Raw genomic sequence first — 15,317 nt, forward strand, 5'->3', positions numbered from 1 at the left:
AGCCCGCCACAGCGCCGCCCCCTCCCGCGCTGAGGGGAACCGGCCGCGCCGGGGCTTCACCGCCCCGAGCTTTCGCCCTCCATCTCCCCTCGCTGCTTAATGAAGAAAAAAAAAACATTTAAAGTTGTTGCTCCATCTGCTGTAGTAAACAGCAGCTATTTTATTCCAAAGGTGCTTAACTTGCCACCGCTTGCCAATGTGACGCCCATCTACAAGAAGGGCTGGAAGGAGGATCCGGGGCACTACAGGCCTGTCAGCCTGACCTCGGTGCCGGGGAAGATTATAGAGCGGTTCATCTTGAGGGCGCTCACAAGGCATGTGCGGGACAACCAGGGGATCAGGCCCAGCCAGCACGGGTTCATGAGAGGCAGGTCCTGCTTGACCAACCTGATCTCCTTCTATGACCAGGTGACCCGCATAGTGGATGAGGGAAAGGCTGTGGATTTGGTCTACCTGGACTTCAGTAAAGCCTTTGACACTGTCTCCCACAGCATTTTCCTAGAGAAGCTGGCGGCTCACGGCTTAGACAGGTGTACTCTGCGCTGGGTAAAAAACTGGCTGGACGGCCAGGCCCAGAGAGTTGTGGTGAATGGAGTTAAATCCAGTTGGCGGCCAGTCACGAGCGGTGTTCCCCAGGGCTCAGTACTGGGGCCGGTCTTGTTCAATATCTTTATCGATGATCTGGATGAGGGGATCGAGTGCACCCTCAGTCAGTTTGCAGACGACACCAAGTTGGGCGGGAGTGTTGATCTGCTCGAGGGTAGGAAGGCTCTGCAGAGGGACCTGGACAGGCTGGATCGATGGGCCCAGACCAACTATATGAGATTCAACAAGGCCAAGTGCCGGGTCCTGCGCTTCGGCCACAACAACCCCATGCAGCGCTACAGGCTTGGGGAAGAGTGGCTGGAAAGCTGCCTGGCGGAAAAGGACCTGGGGGTGCTGGTTAACAGCCGGCTGAACATGAGCCGGCAGTGTGCTCAGGCGGCCAAGAAGGCCAATGGCATCCTGGCCTGTATCAGAAATGGTGTGGCCAGCAGGAGTAGGGGAGTGATCGTGCCCCTGTACTTGGCCCTGGTGAGGCCGCACCTCGAATACTGTGTTCAGTTTTGGGCCCCTCACTACAAGAAGGACGTCGAGGTGCTGGAGCGTGTCCGGAGAAGGGCAACGAGGCTGGTGAGGGGCCTGGAGAACAAGTCTGATGAGGAGCGGCTGAGGGAACTGGGGTTGTTCAGCCTGGAGAAGAGGAGGCTGAGGGGAGACCTCATCGCTCTCTACAACTACCTGAAAGGAGGTTGTAGCGAGGTGGGGGTCGGTCTCTTCTCCCAAGTAACAAGCGATAGGACGAGAGGAAACGGCCTCAAGTTGCGCCAGGGGAGGTTTAGATTGGACGTGAGGAAAAATGTCTTTACTGAAAGAGTGTTTAAACATTGGAACAGGCTGCCCAGGGAAGTGGTGGAGTCACCATCCCTGGAAGTATTTAAAAGACGAGTAGATGAGGCGCTTAGGGACATGGTTCAGTGGACATGGTGGTGTTGGGTTGATGGTTGGACTCGATGATCTTAGAGGTCTTTTCCAACCTGAATGATTCTATGATTCTATTCTATGATTCTATGACTTCCAGAAAGGAGAAAATGTAAAATGTGTTTTTAATCTTTGAAAATCTCCTCAGCAATGATTTGCTCAGGGTCACATGCCAAAACTGTGGGAACAGAAAGCCCTGTGAATCAAGCCCTAAAAAATCTCTCATTAAAATTTAAGCCCTTTTCCCAGAGTTGTTCCTCAAAGTTAGGTTCACGTAACTAGCCCATACTTTTCAAGCTGTCTCATATTGGGCTCTTTTGAGGCAATTTCTGCTTGCTGGCCCTATACCGTGTTTGACCCACCTTCCACAAAGCCTTGAGTAGCTCAGCAGCAAAGGTTTGTGTCATTCACTGTGGTTTTTTGCACATCACAAATGGCTACAATGTCCAGTGCAGGCTAATAACTCCAGAGAAATTAAAAATAGTATCTTAAAATCCTCAACATTTTCTCAGCCACTCATTATTCAGCAATAGTTTTCTACTCTTTTGGAAGATTAATTTCTGATAGAACTCTCATAGGTTTAAAATAGATGATTCATACAGAAGTGGAATTCTAATTAAGAAAACTCTGGAAAGGCTTAAGCTGCCTTAAAATTGTACCAGATGCTATTGTTCCTGTTTTATTTAACTTCTCACTGTGAATATCTGGAGGGAAGCTACTAAAGCAGCACCATCTTGGTCTGTCCTAGGGATGCAGCTACAGGAAGGCAGTTGGTGAAAATTAAAAACAAAGAATGAAAACAGCTGTGTAGACAAAAAAACCAACATACCATAATTCCAGCAGCAACAAATAAACATTGACAGCAAATAAATATGCATTTTGTTACAGAGAGCACATAATGCTCAGGAAGCATAAAGGCAATTACAAGTAACATGGTAATAGGAAACTTAATGAAGGACTGGTGTCTTTGTAACTAGGTGGTACAATGTCTTTAAAACGGACTTTCTGAACAGTAAATGCTTATTTTCCAAAACACATTTAACTAATTCAACTGGCAAACCATTTGACTTTACTTCATTCACTGTTTGAAATTTATAAACTCAGCAGTCAGGGCTCAATGCTGTAACACTGCCTGAAATCAACGGTCCATTGAATATAGTGTGGAGATAAAGAGTTGTGGATTGTCTACATTTGTACTATCTTCTTTTCCTCAAACACTGAGCAATTTGTTATAATCCCTTATGCATTTCATAACACATAATTTCATTTCAGAACAGTAATAATGCAACAGGTAAGACCACACTGTTTTTTAACCTCGTATACTGTTTCAATAAGCAAAGTCATTATTCCAATAGCACTCGCTCATAATAGTAAGCTGTAGGTTCCCCAGTTCCTGGGGATTCTTTTAATCAAATTGCTGAAACTAAATAATTAGGCATATAACTGTGAGTTTAAATAACCTATCGGCAAGTTAATTGCTGATGCAACTCCACGGACATCTACAGGTTTAAATCTAGCTCCATCTCTGCAACTTCTAAGGCTAAATTGGTTAATGGTACCGTGGTGGCACAAAACTGCTGCATTTCTGCATTGCAGTGGGCACAGAGGCGAGGCTAGAAAGCGGCTTCCAAAGTCACCCTCTCTAGCACGGATTGGATGACAGAGGGCAGCCGGCAGGGAGAAGAGGTGGCCCACTGCATCTATAATTATGCAGAAGAGTAATCACAAAACATCGCGATGCAGGTGTGGGATGATTACAATCCTTATTTAAACAGAGAAACTATGACAGGAACCAGGGAGACTTTGCTCCGCTGAGAGCAACTTTGTTGTTGTTTTTTACTGATCAAACCATTTAATAGGTATCTAATCCTACCCTAATTTTGAGAGAGCAAATAGCAAGCAACCATTTATGCTCATGAGCAACGTCTCATTAAAGTGATCAATATATTCATTCACAAGGCAGGAAACAACTATTTCTACTCTCAGATTTTCTTCTTACCTCCACAACTTCTTCATATTCTTCTTCCTCCATTTTGAGGGTATTCTTCTGTCTCTCCCCAACTCACTGGTCACGCAGCAAATGAAAGTGTGAATATACAGTATTAGCCCAAGACTGAAAGTACTATGAAAAGCTACTAGTCAAGTTCATAAAGCGCCTGAGTCACAGTTAGTAACTAGTCAGATTATTACAACGTTGTTGGCTAATCAGTGAAAGAACTTGAACAACAGAGAGAACAAAAGTTGGGGTCTGGCGTTACTTTGTTTCTCACTACTATAGGAAAGCATTGGATTAAGTTTCAAACATACTGATATAAATTACAGTTTTGGACAAATACTTTATTCTAGTAGTTGTAACTTCAATATTGGAATTCAATGAAAATAAAAAAAAATTAGAGGAAGAGATTTCTTGAAGTATGATTTGATTTTTTTCATTAAACAAAATTATTTGAAGAATTTTTCTTTTCTCTGTGAGTATTCTATACCATTTCATTACATTATTCAAGCTCCTGTTTGAATGGGAGCTTTATCTGTATATTTGGCTATATTCATTCACAAGTAAAAGCATGATGTAGAAGAAGATTGTAATTTTTTTTTTTAAGTGACCTTAGGTTAAGGAGGCAATTTCTGTCTTCCCAGCATTAGCCTATACAGATGCTCTGGGATTTTTTTTTTTTTTTAGTTCTTGTGGCTTTTTTCTCTCTATTTCTTCAGACCTGGAAAAAACGAAAATCCATACAGTTGGCTGAATTACAAAGTACAGATTACTGTCAAAACCTTTAAACGAATTAATTAACACAATGATTTTGCTATGAGGCAAAGCTACAATTCTCCACCAGAGACTAGAGCCCTGTTTCTAATGTTGGTAGGGGATGAGGCTTTGGAACAGCTGTTCCTGAGTCCAAAGATATTTGCCGTGTAAGCTAATACTACCAAATGACGGGGTGGTTTTGTTTAGCTGGCTAAACTGCAATTCCTTCTGAGGCAAGTGAAGTCTAGTAATGCAGGTTAAATATAGGAACATAGAATACTGTCCCTTTTTAGTTCCAATATGTTGAGAAAAATTACCAAAAAACCCATCAATTTGTTAAACCAGAATGTTAACTATTAAAATAAATGAAGAATAACTCAATTAATAAGTGACATCATGTGAAAAAGTAGGCCAAAATTTATGAACAAACCCAAGAGGTAGGGATTGCATGTAAGGATACAATCTATACAACTTGTCACTATTATAATCTTCAGTTACACTTCCAAAACACAGTTCCAGGTCCTTTCCTCTTACTGCGATTTGCCACTAGTCATCCAGACAGAAAATCTGACTTCCATGGACAAGGCACGACAACTACTCCCAAAAAACTACAGAATCAGGAAACAGCTCAAGATCCTATTCTAAGGAAGACAAGTCAAATGTGATTAAAATGTTCTTACCAGCAACATCTAGTAAATATCCTTAGGAGCAAAGCCTCTCCAGTCTTCCCTCCTGAGCAGCACTGGGTGAGAGCAAGGCTGGTGCATCAGCTCCTAATTACTCATGTGGCTAGCACAGCCAATCTGGCTCCAGCCCGCTCAAGTTTCAGCCCTAAATATAATTGGTGACCCCGGAGGAGGCCACCTGTTCTCAGCAACATGAAGGAAAAGGGAGCTGGGCACTTCTGTGCTCCCGAGGAAACCCAAAACACACCAGAGCTTGACTGAACTTCACCAGGTCTCTGCTGAAATGGATCCCTGTGCAAATCCAAGGGAGCACTCAAATGGATAAAAACCATGCGCATTTTCTTCTTTCAGAATTTATAGTAGTGATTAATTTGAATTTACAATTTCATTCCTATATCGTACCTCAATCAAAACTATCCAAATTCAAGAATCTCTGAACTTCAGAGAAAAGAGAGAGGAGTCTGGACTTCAAATTAAATTTTTAGTATAAGTCTGTCTTTAATTTCCTCCCTTAAGTATACCTGAAGTGCTTTATCAACTTAACTTGATGCAAACCACGTGTCAATAATTTTGTCACTTCTTATGAAACGTTACATAGCTGAACACATGGACCTGGGAACACGTAAAAACTGACTACTTGCAAGGAACCCGATTAACAGCCAATATGTGTGATGAAGAAAGACTAAGAATACCTGATAAACAGATTAAGTGACAGAGGAGCAATTCTAATGTACAAAGTATTTTGGAAGGTCAAGAATTATATGATGTATGGAGTAGAATCATGGTGATGATAGCAGAACTGACCTCTTAGGTCATCTAGTTGACTCACATAATAGGATTGCTTTAGTTCTTCAAGGAGGTGCATTTACAAGCCAATACCAACAATGATCTCTTTTCATATACTATACCACATAATTCAAAAAAATGATTGTCAGGAGCCCTTGAGAGACACTTTCTTGTTCCTTAACACTTTCCAGAAGTTAATATTTATATCCAGATGAAATATCATATCTCATTCACTACTGCCAAGTATTTTATACTCTGCACAGAGCTGTAGATCTGTCCCTTTCTCCTTTAGGCAAGCTATATGATTTCAATTATTTAGCATTTTGCTTTACTAGGCAATCCTTCCCCTTTTAATCTTATTTCTGTTTATTTAAAAGTCTTTTGGTTTCTTAACAGCTTTTGAAGATGTCCAGAAATGAATATAGCATGTTGATGGAGTCTCAAGAGAGCAATGTCAGCTTAACCTTCTGCTCTCCAATCCAGATCCTGTGTGCGTGCATTCCAGAAATAACTCACAGTCATTTTTTTCTCTCCGAAGTACTGCTTTTCAGTTGATTGGATGCATAATGTGACACCTACATAAGTGATGACAAACCTTTATGTAGTGAAGGGCCAATTTTTTTAATTAAATATGTAATTCATTGTTGTTGTTTCCAGCTCAAATCTCTGTTGATGCCAAAATCAGCTCCATGGCTGGTGACTCACCATCCCCCTTCTTGGTTCTTTTCAGCAAGTTGTACTTTACATTGCTCTTCTTGTAAATGGCATTCCCCCATAGTCACTGCTACAGTATTGGATATTATTATGCCTCATTCCAATCACCTGATTTAAATCAGGTTTACTAGATCAACAGAAGCTTGTATTCCTCTGTCCTGATGGTTATTCTGACAAAATTAGCAAGCATTTTCAAACGGGATGCAATTTTCTGTGCAGTTCTCTCGCAAGTTCCTGCAAACAATCTCTCCCTTAGCAATATACTCTGCAACTCCTAGCTTACTGGAACATCACCTTCAGATTGCATTACAGTGCTCTTCAACATATCTTATTTAGAAAGACACTAAACAAGGCCAAAATCACATGCAGGATGCAAGTACCACTTTTTCTGCTACTGAAATGCAACTGTCTTTGGTGTGTAACACGGCAGATCTTTAGCAGCAGACAGTTCAGGGCTGGAAACGAAGCATGGAATAACCCAAAAAATTACAGAAGGGGTTTAAGAAGCAAAAGTGTTACTGCTGAAACGAAAAGTTGGACAGAACATAAGATTTATGTTCCGACATCAGAACATGAAGAGGGGAGGGGAGTGCTCTTAGGTCACCTACGGCTGCCAGCAAATCTTTCGATTCTTACATTTGCTGCTTTGCTCCTTCAGGTCCAAATCTCAGGGAACAACTCTGACAAAACTATCACTACTAGCTTCATTTTTGTTTAAAACTGAAAAAACTCCCACTACATTTTCTATGATTTCTACTCAAGTCCACAATTGGCTTTTATTGGTGGAAATTTATTGTGTGTTCACTTAAGTGCTTTTATCTACATACAACACATACCAATAAATGGATCTTTACACACCTGCCTATATATACATAAGTTGTTCTTTGTATATTTATATGTAATACCTAAACACATGCACACATATCTTCACATATGTCTATACATTGGTCTTCACTGTGGAAATAAACTACCATGCTTATTGTTACATTTCATATCATTCACTTCTCAGGACCGTTAAAATGTCAATGATACATATTGATATCAAAATATCAGCAAGTACGCATGCTGAAGTAGAACATGCATGAGGTAAATGGAATACTAATGGTTAATATTCCTTTAATATTTTTTTTAATTGCCTTATTGTGAAAATTTGTGTCTGTGACTCGGATTTCAAGTCACTGTTTGCTGGGGGACTTTCTGGGGGACAAACGTTTCAAAGGCATTAGGAAAATTCTGCTGTAGGTGACACCCTGGCGGTTCTGACATAGGGTAGCACACCAGACCAAATTGTTTTATCCACAGTACATAAATACGCATATGCTCAGCAGTTTTGAAGTGAAAAGGCAGAACAGTGGAAGATGACTAAGGTAGAGGAAGATGTTGTGCATTTAAATGGCCCAAAATTTTAAAGCAGAAAATATTTTCTTGTACTTAACTTTTTAAAATTATATTTATCAAACCGTAACCACTCGGGGCAGGGGGAAAGGAAGGAAATAACGTGTGACCTTCTCTAGATTTATTTAGAAGGTATATAATACAAGAACTATGAAATAGCAGCCTACATATACTCACTCCCCTAACCCACACACCATTCACATACAAAAACTCACTGCTTTTTTCTAGAACTGCATTTAGTTCTTTTTGGGAGGCAGTCTTCCACCTATGAAAAATATGTAAGCTAATCTGGAGCCTGATCAATATAGAGGATCCGTACGTAAGGACCACAGGGCAGCCACACGATAACCCCTTCAGCCCCAAAAGACACAACTGTTACAGAAATTCTAGTTTTCTACAACCTCCCCGACGGTTAGTGACATTTGTGTATTGTCTTGATCATTCATTCCCTCGTATTTCTTTTATAGTGCATCGCTCTTTAGATTCCAGGGTAGAGTTTGGAAGAATTTTAATAAGCCAAGGCCAGATCCCACATCATGACACCCAGGCAGTACATATCATTGAACTGCAAGCCTGCAATTATTTCCTGAAGACGACGACTTCAAGATTCAAGAGACTTTCTACCCATCCTTGCATCTGTTTGATGGAAAATTACACAGGAAATCTGTTGTGCCAGAGATTACACTGGCTTCTCTGTGTCTTGCCCTTTGTGTGGAAAAACTTACTGACATCATGGGTACTATATTTAACCTCCTGAGGTAGTCAGTAGACCACCCGGACTTAACAAGCATTGTATCATTGAAAAAGGACATATTTTAATACATATTTGTGTCATTGTGTCTATTTTTTAACTACCATCATTAAGTTACTTTTCATTATTTTCACCATTCCTTTCTGCCCACCAGATTTTGCACAGGAAAGCTGGAAAAAAAAAAAATCTTGTACTTCAGCATTTACAGGGCTCTCACCTAGGCTAACCACGTGTCCAAAATTTTCCTTTAGAGTGCAGTCTCCACCAAAAATCTAAAAATGCACTGGAGACTATAAGACGTGACATGTATGTTGCTTATCATATACAATCTGCGAGACACTAATATTCAACCTGAAAAATGCTGTAACAATCAAAAAGCCTTAAACATGAAAGCCATTTAGTCTGGGAGGAAAGCGTTAACCAAAGAGCACAACATAAGCTTCAGAGCCCTAAAAATAAAGTAATTCTTGTTAGATAAGCTGTTACCAGCCTCTGCCGGGAGGCCCGCAAGGTATATTTATATTTGCACTCCGGGGATCCAAACGATAGAGGAAACAGGTGTAGAAAATGTGAGTCATAGAAACTCCACTAACAATGAAAAAGGGAGTGAAAAAGGGAGTTCGGTAAGGGTTTTCCCTCACCGTGTTGTTCTTACAAGGGCTTGCTCTTACCAGTATTTATTGCACCTTCCTATGTAGGTGGGGAATGAACCATGACCTATTACAAGCTGCAGTAATCACATCAAGACACAAGTACATGTGCTACCAGAGCCAGCACAATTTAAAGATGCCAATGCCTGCATGAACATTGTAGTAGACCATTATCTTGTATTTTTTCCCAAAGAACAGTTGTCATATTGAGACCATATACAGTCAAGCCTGTACATGGTTTCTAGATCCCGGGTGGACTTAGATGATGAAGTCAGGTGCAAAGGCACTGGCTGATACCAGGACTGAAATAGCTAAGGGGGCATCCTCCCAATTTAGGGAACCTCAGTGGATTTGTCTTGCTACAACATTAGAAGCATCTGAGGAAAGCATTTTCAGGAACTCAATACTGAATCTATATGTCACTTAAGTTGGCAGCATAGCGTTGATTGAGCAAAGAAATATCTGCACTTTGAATACATGCCATACATCTCTGCAATGTCTGTGACTGTCATGCAGCCTAGTAACTAAGACATGGTGTTAAGTGTACAAGCAAAGGAAAAGGCATGTTCTCCTAGGACGAAAAATCTTTATTTGTCGGTATTTGCCTTATTTTTTCTTCCTACTAATTATCATGCGGTAAAAGTGGCATATCATTTTAGAAGTATGCAAAAGTCACATCATAAGAACTTCAGCTATATTCAGGGAAAGAAAAGCTTACACAAGTAAGGTGAACTTGTGCCTCTTTAATGGCCTAACTAAGCTCTCGCTTCATAAGCTGCAGGTGCAAAATTGACAGACGAGGATATGAAATGTAACAATGTGTTCTCTTTTTAAAAAATTCAGTTACAGTCTATACTGCAGACACACGTGCAAACATCTCTCTCTTGTAATTGTTTTGAAACTACTGAGAAGATTTATTAGCATATGAAACTGAGGCATGTGAGGCATGAGTGGAAGCCTGACTGTTCAAAACCTGGTAAAGGCCTCCAAAATGAATAGGAATTTGATGTGTTGTTGACAGAGGTGGCTATGAGAAGAGAGGCTGCTCTAGAAGTACCTTATCTGGTGCAGAGTCAGCATCCACAGCAGCAGCCAGCCAGGCTGACCTGTTGGAACAGCTTGCCTACAGGATGGTTTAACTGCGAGGATCCGCTGCCCAGGACCTCTGCAGTGGGGGTAGCCAAATTTTGGTCTGAGGTATAGAAATATTGGGGGAAGCGGGGGAAAATTTTTTACCGAAAAATATGAAGTGAGGGGCTTGGTTAGACAAATGCAGGTGATTGCCTTAGAATTATACATATATGTATGTACATTCCTCTGAGACCTCCCTTTACAATATGACAGCTGGCAGTACATTAAGCCAACCTTTTTTCTTCGGCGTGCAACAGGCCAGGAGCACATGCATTGTCAGTGATTGTGTCTTGGCTTAGGAATGAAAATTTCCACCCGACAGAAAATTTAACTGTTTAAACTACGGATAATCCTTGGAACTGACAAGTGGCGTAGCACTGAGGAGTAACACTCACAGTCTGTGCATGGTAGACCTCTACCCCAAGACAGTGAACCATTAGCACTGAGTTACTGCACACAGGCTATAAAGCCATCTACAGCTGCAGTGATCGGCCGAGCCTGAACCACCATGTCCGTGTCCCAGTATCCCAAAGCTTTGAGGCATCTGAGAGCCTGAATATGACAATGTCATAGACTCACTGTTTTGTGATGATTCCTGAACACAGAAGGAGGCAAGTCAGTGTCTAATGATGAAGGGTTTCCCAGTTCATTAACAGCTGACTAATTAACTCACTGTAAAACTAAAAAAATACAAGCAGGGAAAAAAGCACCTTCCCTTGATCCTGTTCTCTGGAATCAGAAATGCTAGAATCAATGCCTATGTATTTGTAAAAGTAATAAGGTCATTTTTTTATACCACAGATACGTTTTCTTATTCCTGTTAGGTTATCCAGCCAACTGAGACAAATATTTGCCAACATTATTTTTTTAAATGGAAGTACCAAACAAATGTGTTTTTTTAGGAAAGGATACATGTTCTAACAAGATGAACTTCACTGTTTACTTTGGCGCTCCTTATCATCTTTCTTAAAGTATTAATAGAAAATATTAGATCACAATAAATAATATACTTAGAGGTAATGCAATCAAAATGCTATGAATAAATGATCTACAGTGTCTTATTTTCATGTTTATTTTTTGATACTGACAGGTTACTACAGGATGAGTCGCAGCACAAGCTGCTAGCTGTATGGTATGTAAACCAACCACTCAGCCTATTGCCATGAGTCCAAAAGACTTTGTTGGAAGAGGGGGAAAGAAAGGAATATTGGTATGAAACCAAAAATTCATTTCACGCTTCCTGATGTTCCTGGACAGAGAAGGAACTGTCATCTCACTGAAATCTGTCTACATGACAAGCTTCTGTTTACTACGCCCCTCCATGCCCCCCCACCCCTTAGTGAAATTGCAATCACTGCTTTTTTCTGACAGGTCCAAGCTGCAAAATAAAATCCAAATAAGCGTTAACCCAGTGCTTGATGGTCTTTGGATATAGGACTGAAGTTTTTAGCACAGAACAGCATTAGGAAAAAAAATCACCAAGGTGTTTCACTTCCCTCCTCATCTTACATCCAGGTAACACACATTCAAGCAGCATTCAAAATCACCGTCCGGTACTTCTTCAGCTAGAATATTATTTGAACTCACAGGGAAACACATATACACTGATGTGTTGTTTGCTTGCTGCAGGTATATCTCCTCAAAAACCATATACCAACTACTATTCTCACACAGAATATTTGCTTTCTTTGTCCATTCATGCAAATCTCACGTGGTCACCTCTGTTAGTGTCCAACCGGGATATTTCAAACATTGAATCTAGAGAGGATTCAAAGGGGGGAAAAAACCCCAAACAAACCCAAACTGAAAAGAATATGAACAAGATGCCAAATATTTGTTAATTTTTTTCATAATGAGATATCGTGAAGCAAAGAGAAATCAGATGAACAAATGCATCTCAACCTAACTCTCCAACTAGTTGTAGAAACTCAAAAATTAGTATAAGATTTAAAAAAAACCCAACACTGAAGATATAAAATCACAGTGTAAAAGATACCGTGTATTGCCACAAGAAATTTACACATAATTAACAGTCAGCAGTAGCCTTGTTTTGTTTTGGTTTGGGGTTTTTTTCCCAGCTGAATCTGGTCATTGGCATGAAGGGTAGTTCTCCTCACATGACAGCATCTGTCACAGCCTCCGCTGTTCTTTACTTAGGTCCTTTGAGAGTCTTGAAAGCAAACATTTATCAACAAGATGACGTCAAACAGCCTAATTTATCTCTCCGACTAATGTTCCCAAGACAGCAATAGGGTTTTTCACATAGGCACTGAGCAGAAAGAAGATAGACTGAAGGAAGATGATTTCAAGAATACAAACCAGCTCTGACTGATTGATCAGATTGCCTAGCATGAGCTTATGGAGTAAGCTTAGATACAGCACACAATTCTTTCATCTCTAACTCCAAATTTCTAGTTTTCAGGATATTAATTTAAGTTAGTATAAACTAGGAAAGGAAGGGGAGGTTCTTTTCAAATCTTTTCTTCTTCCTTCTATTTATAAGATGAATAAACTTTTATATTTTTTTAGAACAGAGGTACAAATATCAGCTGTAAATGCCGGTGAAAAGCCATGACTGGCAGCCAGAATTTCAGTTCTTATCCTGTCTCCAACACTTGTCCCTTTGGGCAAGCCTCTGCCTTACTACTATGCAGTAAAGATAACACAGATCTTTTATCTTTTGACAACCTTTTTCATTATTATTACCATCGTTGCAAATCATTAGCTTACAGCAACTACGGTGAGAGTTGCAGATGTTATCTTATAAGCAGATTGATCTATAATTTACAGCCACAGACGCGCCGTAAACAGTTGCAGAGGGAAAGCGGTGCAGTGGCAGACAGGTCTACTCTGCAGGGACAGAGATCCTCTGGAGTCACGCAGGTGCACGATCAGCGAGTAATGCCTATCCCCTTTAAAGCACTTGGTATGAAAATGGTGGGATGAGGACTACACTACATCACACCTTTTTGGTGCCTACTGCTTCTTGGCATTGGTGGTCTTTTTTCCTTTCACTCCCTAAGGTGGGTTATTGTTGCACTTACGCTGAAGGAAGAAATGTAATTTCTTCTTGGTGGTCCACTTCAAGTGCACGTACAAGAATTGTCCCACCTCAGTAGTCAAAATGCTGCTGACCCTTATGACATGGTCTGGTTTTCTCACAACATGCCAATTTAATTTTGCCTCGACTGTTCAAACTTATCTATTAGTTTACATGCATTATTCCCCCAGTTTCTCACTGAACTCAGCAGAGCCTTACAGTGAATTTAGAGGTACAGTTGTGGTTTCTTATGGAACTGAGCTGAAACAATTTATTGAGAAATCATAAGCCAGTCCAGGTTCATTTATATGCCAGTCCACATTCAGATCATTTAGTAAGTCTTCACGCTAAGTCTATTATTTCTAACAAAGCTCAGCAGCAGGGAAGTTTCATGAGGCTTTGAACAGCATTGTCAACTTTCCACCACCCCAACAGCTACCAATAAATGGATGGATGAACACAGCTACAACATAAAGGCGTCCCCTGTTGTAAATCACTTGGGATGAAGGGACGGGGCTGAACACACTCTTTGCCTTCTACAAAAATCGTGATCAGTCCCTTAATTCTGAAATCACCTCTGCTGCCTTTTTCAGTTCAACAACAATTGCACTGATATTACTGAAAGATGTTCATGCCCTATGTGAGAACAGAGGGAATAAATCAAATATTTACTACATAGGCCCCCATACCTTTTTTTCACCAAGGACATGCTTTCTTCTGAAAAGGGAACAAACTACAAATAGAAAGGTGTGATTGATAACAGTCCTTTTAACTTTTTTTTTCTTGGGCAAAAGAAGAAAAGTGCTACTACCAGTCTTCCTTATGGCATCTCGCCATTCCAAGGGTTTTTCAAATTTGAGCAGGGTTCACTTGTAAAGCTTCTAGTAAAATGGCATCATGCACTGCCACCTGATCCCTCTCCCTCTGAGCCCCTCTGACTCTCCTATGTGGCGAACTAGTTCCCACAGTAAATGGAAAAGCAACCATGCAATTCAGAAGAGACATGGGCTTCTGAAGGAATCGTCCAAGGGCAAGATCACAAAAGCTGCTATAAAAGAAGGTCAAGATCTAGATCAAAGCTCAATGAGTGTACTCGAGAAATACCATAATAACTAAATCTCTCCATCAATATACAATTCATGTGTCTGTAGTCTTCTTGACCTGAAGGATGCTGACTAAGTAATGGGATAAAGTGCATGTCTAAATTTCAATGTTACAGATTTTAGCAAACTGTAATCTGTGTCTGAGAGCCATTTTTTGGAATTTCTCTCTTTTACTCTGCTCATTTAAATGGTACTCATTTATATGAAAGGTTACTAACACCTGTAACTGTAAAATGAGGGGGAAAGATTGCAACATGCTTAGCATTCCTAACTTACATTGCTGAAATGGTATCTCACAACCTGAAATACAGTCTGCAGTAGTCCATAAAATATTAAGACTACTCGCTAGCTGTGGCCAGTAATACTTTGCAGAAGCAGTTCCCAGTGGCAGAATGCTCTGTGAAAGGTCATTAACACGACACAAAGGTCATTAACACAACAGCCACCATGAGAAATTCTTCTCTGCACTATTATTAGCAGTGCTAACCAGCCATAAGGAATCTGCCGGTGCTCTTATTGCTCGGCTCTGCAGTGGCACTAGACAATAAGATAACCACTTCATTACTGAAGTCAATAAAGTGACATTTAATTGCAATAAGGAACAATACCATCACAAATAATATCCTCTAACTCATTTGGCATTATGCCATTCTGTCCTAAGAACAGACTCCTCAGTGGTATAATTTGCAGGAGCTCATGAGCTAACATAAACTTCTGCAAACTGAAGTCCTCCCATTGATGCTCCCTCGGTGACATAAATGGGGATCCTACCTGAATAACTCACCCCAAGG

At 40.5% G+C, this 15,317-nt stretch overlaps 1 protein-coding gene across 31 annotated transcripts in view; it reads right to left on the reverse strand.

The window, feature by feature from the left end:
• The window catches only part of NEB (nebulin), a 136,443-nt gene extending 131,341 nt beyond the window's left edge, over positions 1 to 5,102 (reverse strand). For 27 of the 31 annotated variants that reach the window (XM_019470440.1, XM_019470434.1, XM_019470433.1 and 24 more), the window contains exons 1-3: positions 4,951 to 5,101; positions 4,126 to 4,235; positions 3,521 to 3,586 (exon numbers count right to left, since the gene is read on the reverse strand). In XM_019470440.1, the coding sequence (XP_019325985.1) occupies positions 3,521 to 3,553 (33 nt within the window). In that variant the 5' untranslated portion in view covers positions 3,554 to 3,586; positions 4,126 to 4,235; positions 4,951 to 5,101. Of the gene's footprint in view, positions 1 to 3,520; positions 3,587 to 4,125; positions 4,236 to 4,950 lie in introns of all 31 variants that reach the window. The other 4 variants (XM_019470439.1, XM_019470438.1, XM_019470437.1 and 1 more) reach the window with 2 other exon arrangements.
• Positions 5,103 to 15,317: the final 10,215 nt, after the last annotated feature.

This window comes from Aptenodytes forsteri, unplaced genomic scaffold (genome assembly GCF_000699145.1).
Source record: "Aptenodytes forsteri isolate BGI_AS27 unplaced genomic scaffold, ASM69914v1 Scaffold174, whole genome shotgun sequence".
Classification (NCBI taxonomy): domain Eukaryota; kingdom Metazoa; phylum Chordata; class Aves; order Sphenisciformes; family Spheniscidae; genus Aptenodytes; species Aptenodytes forsteri.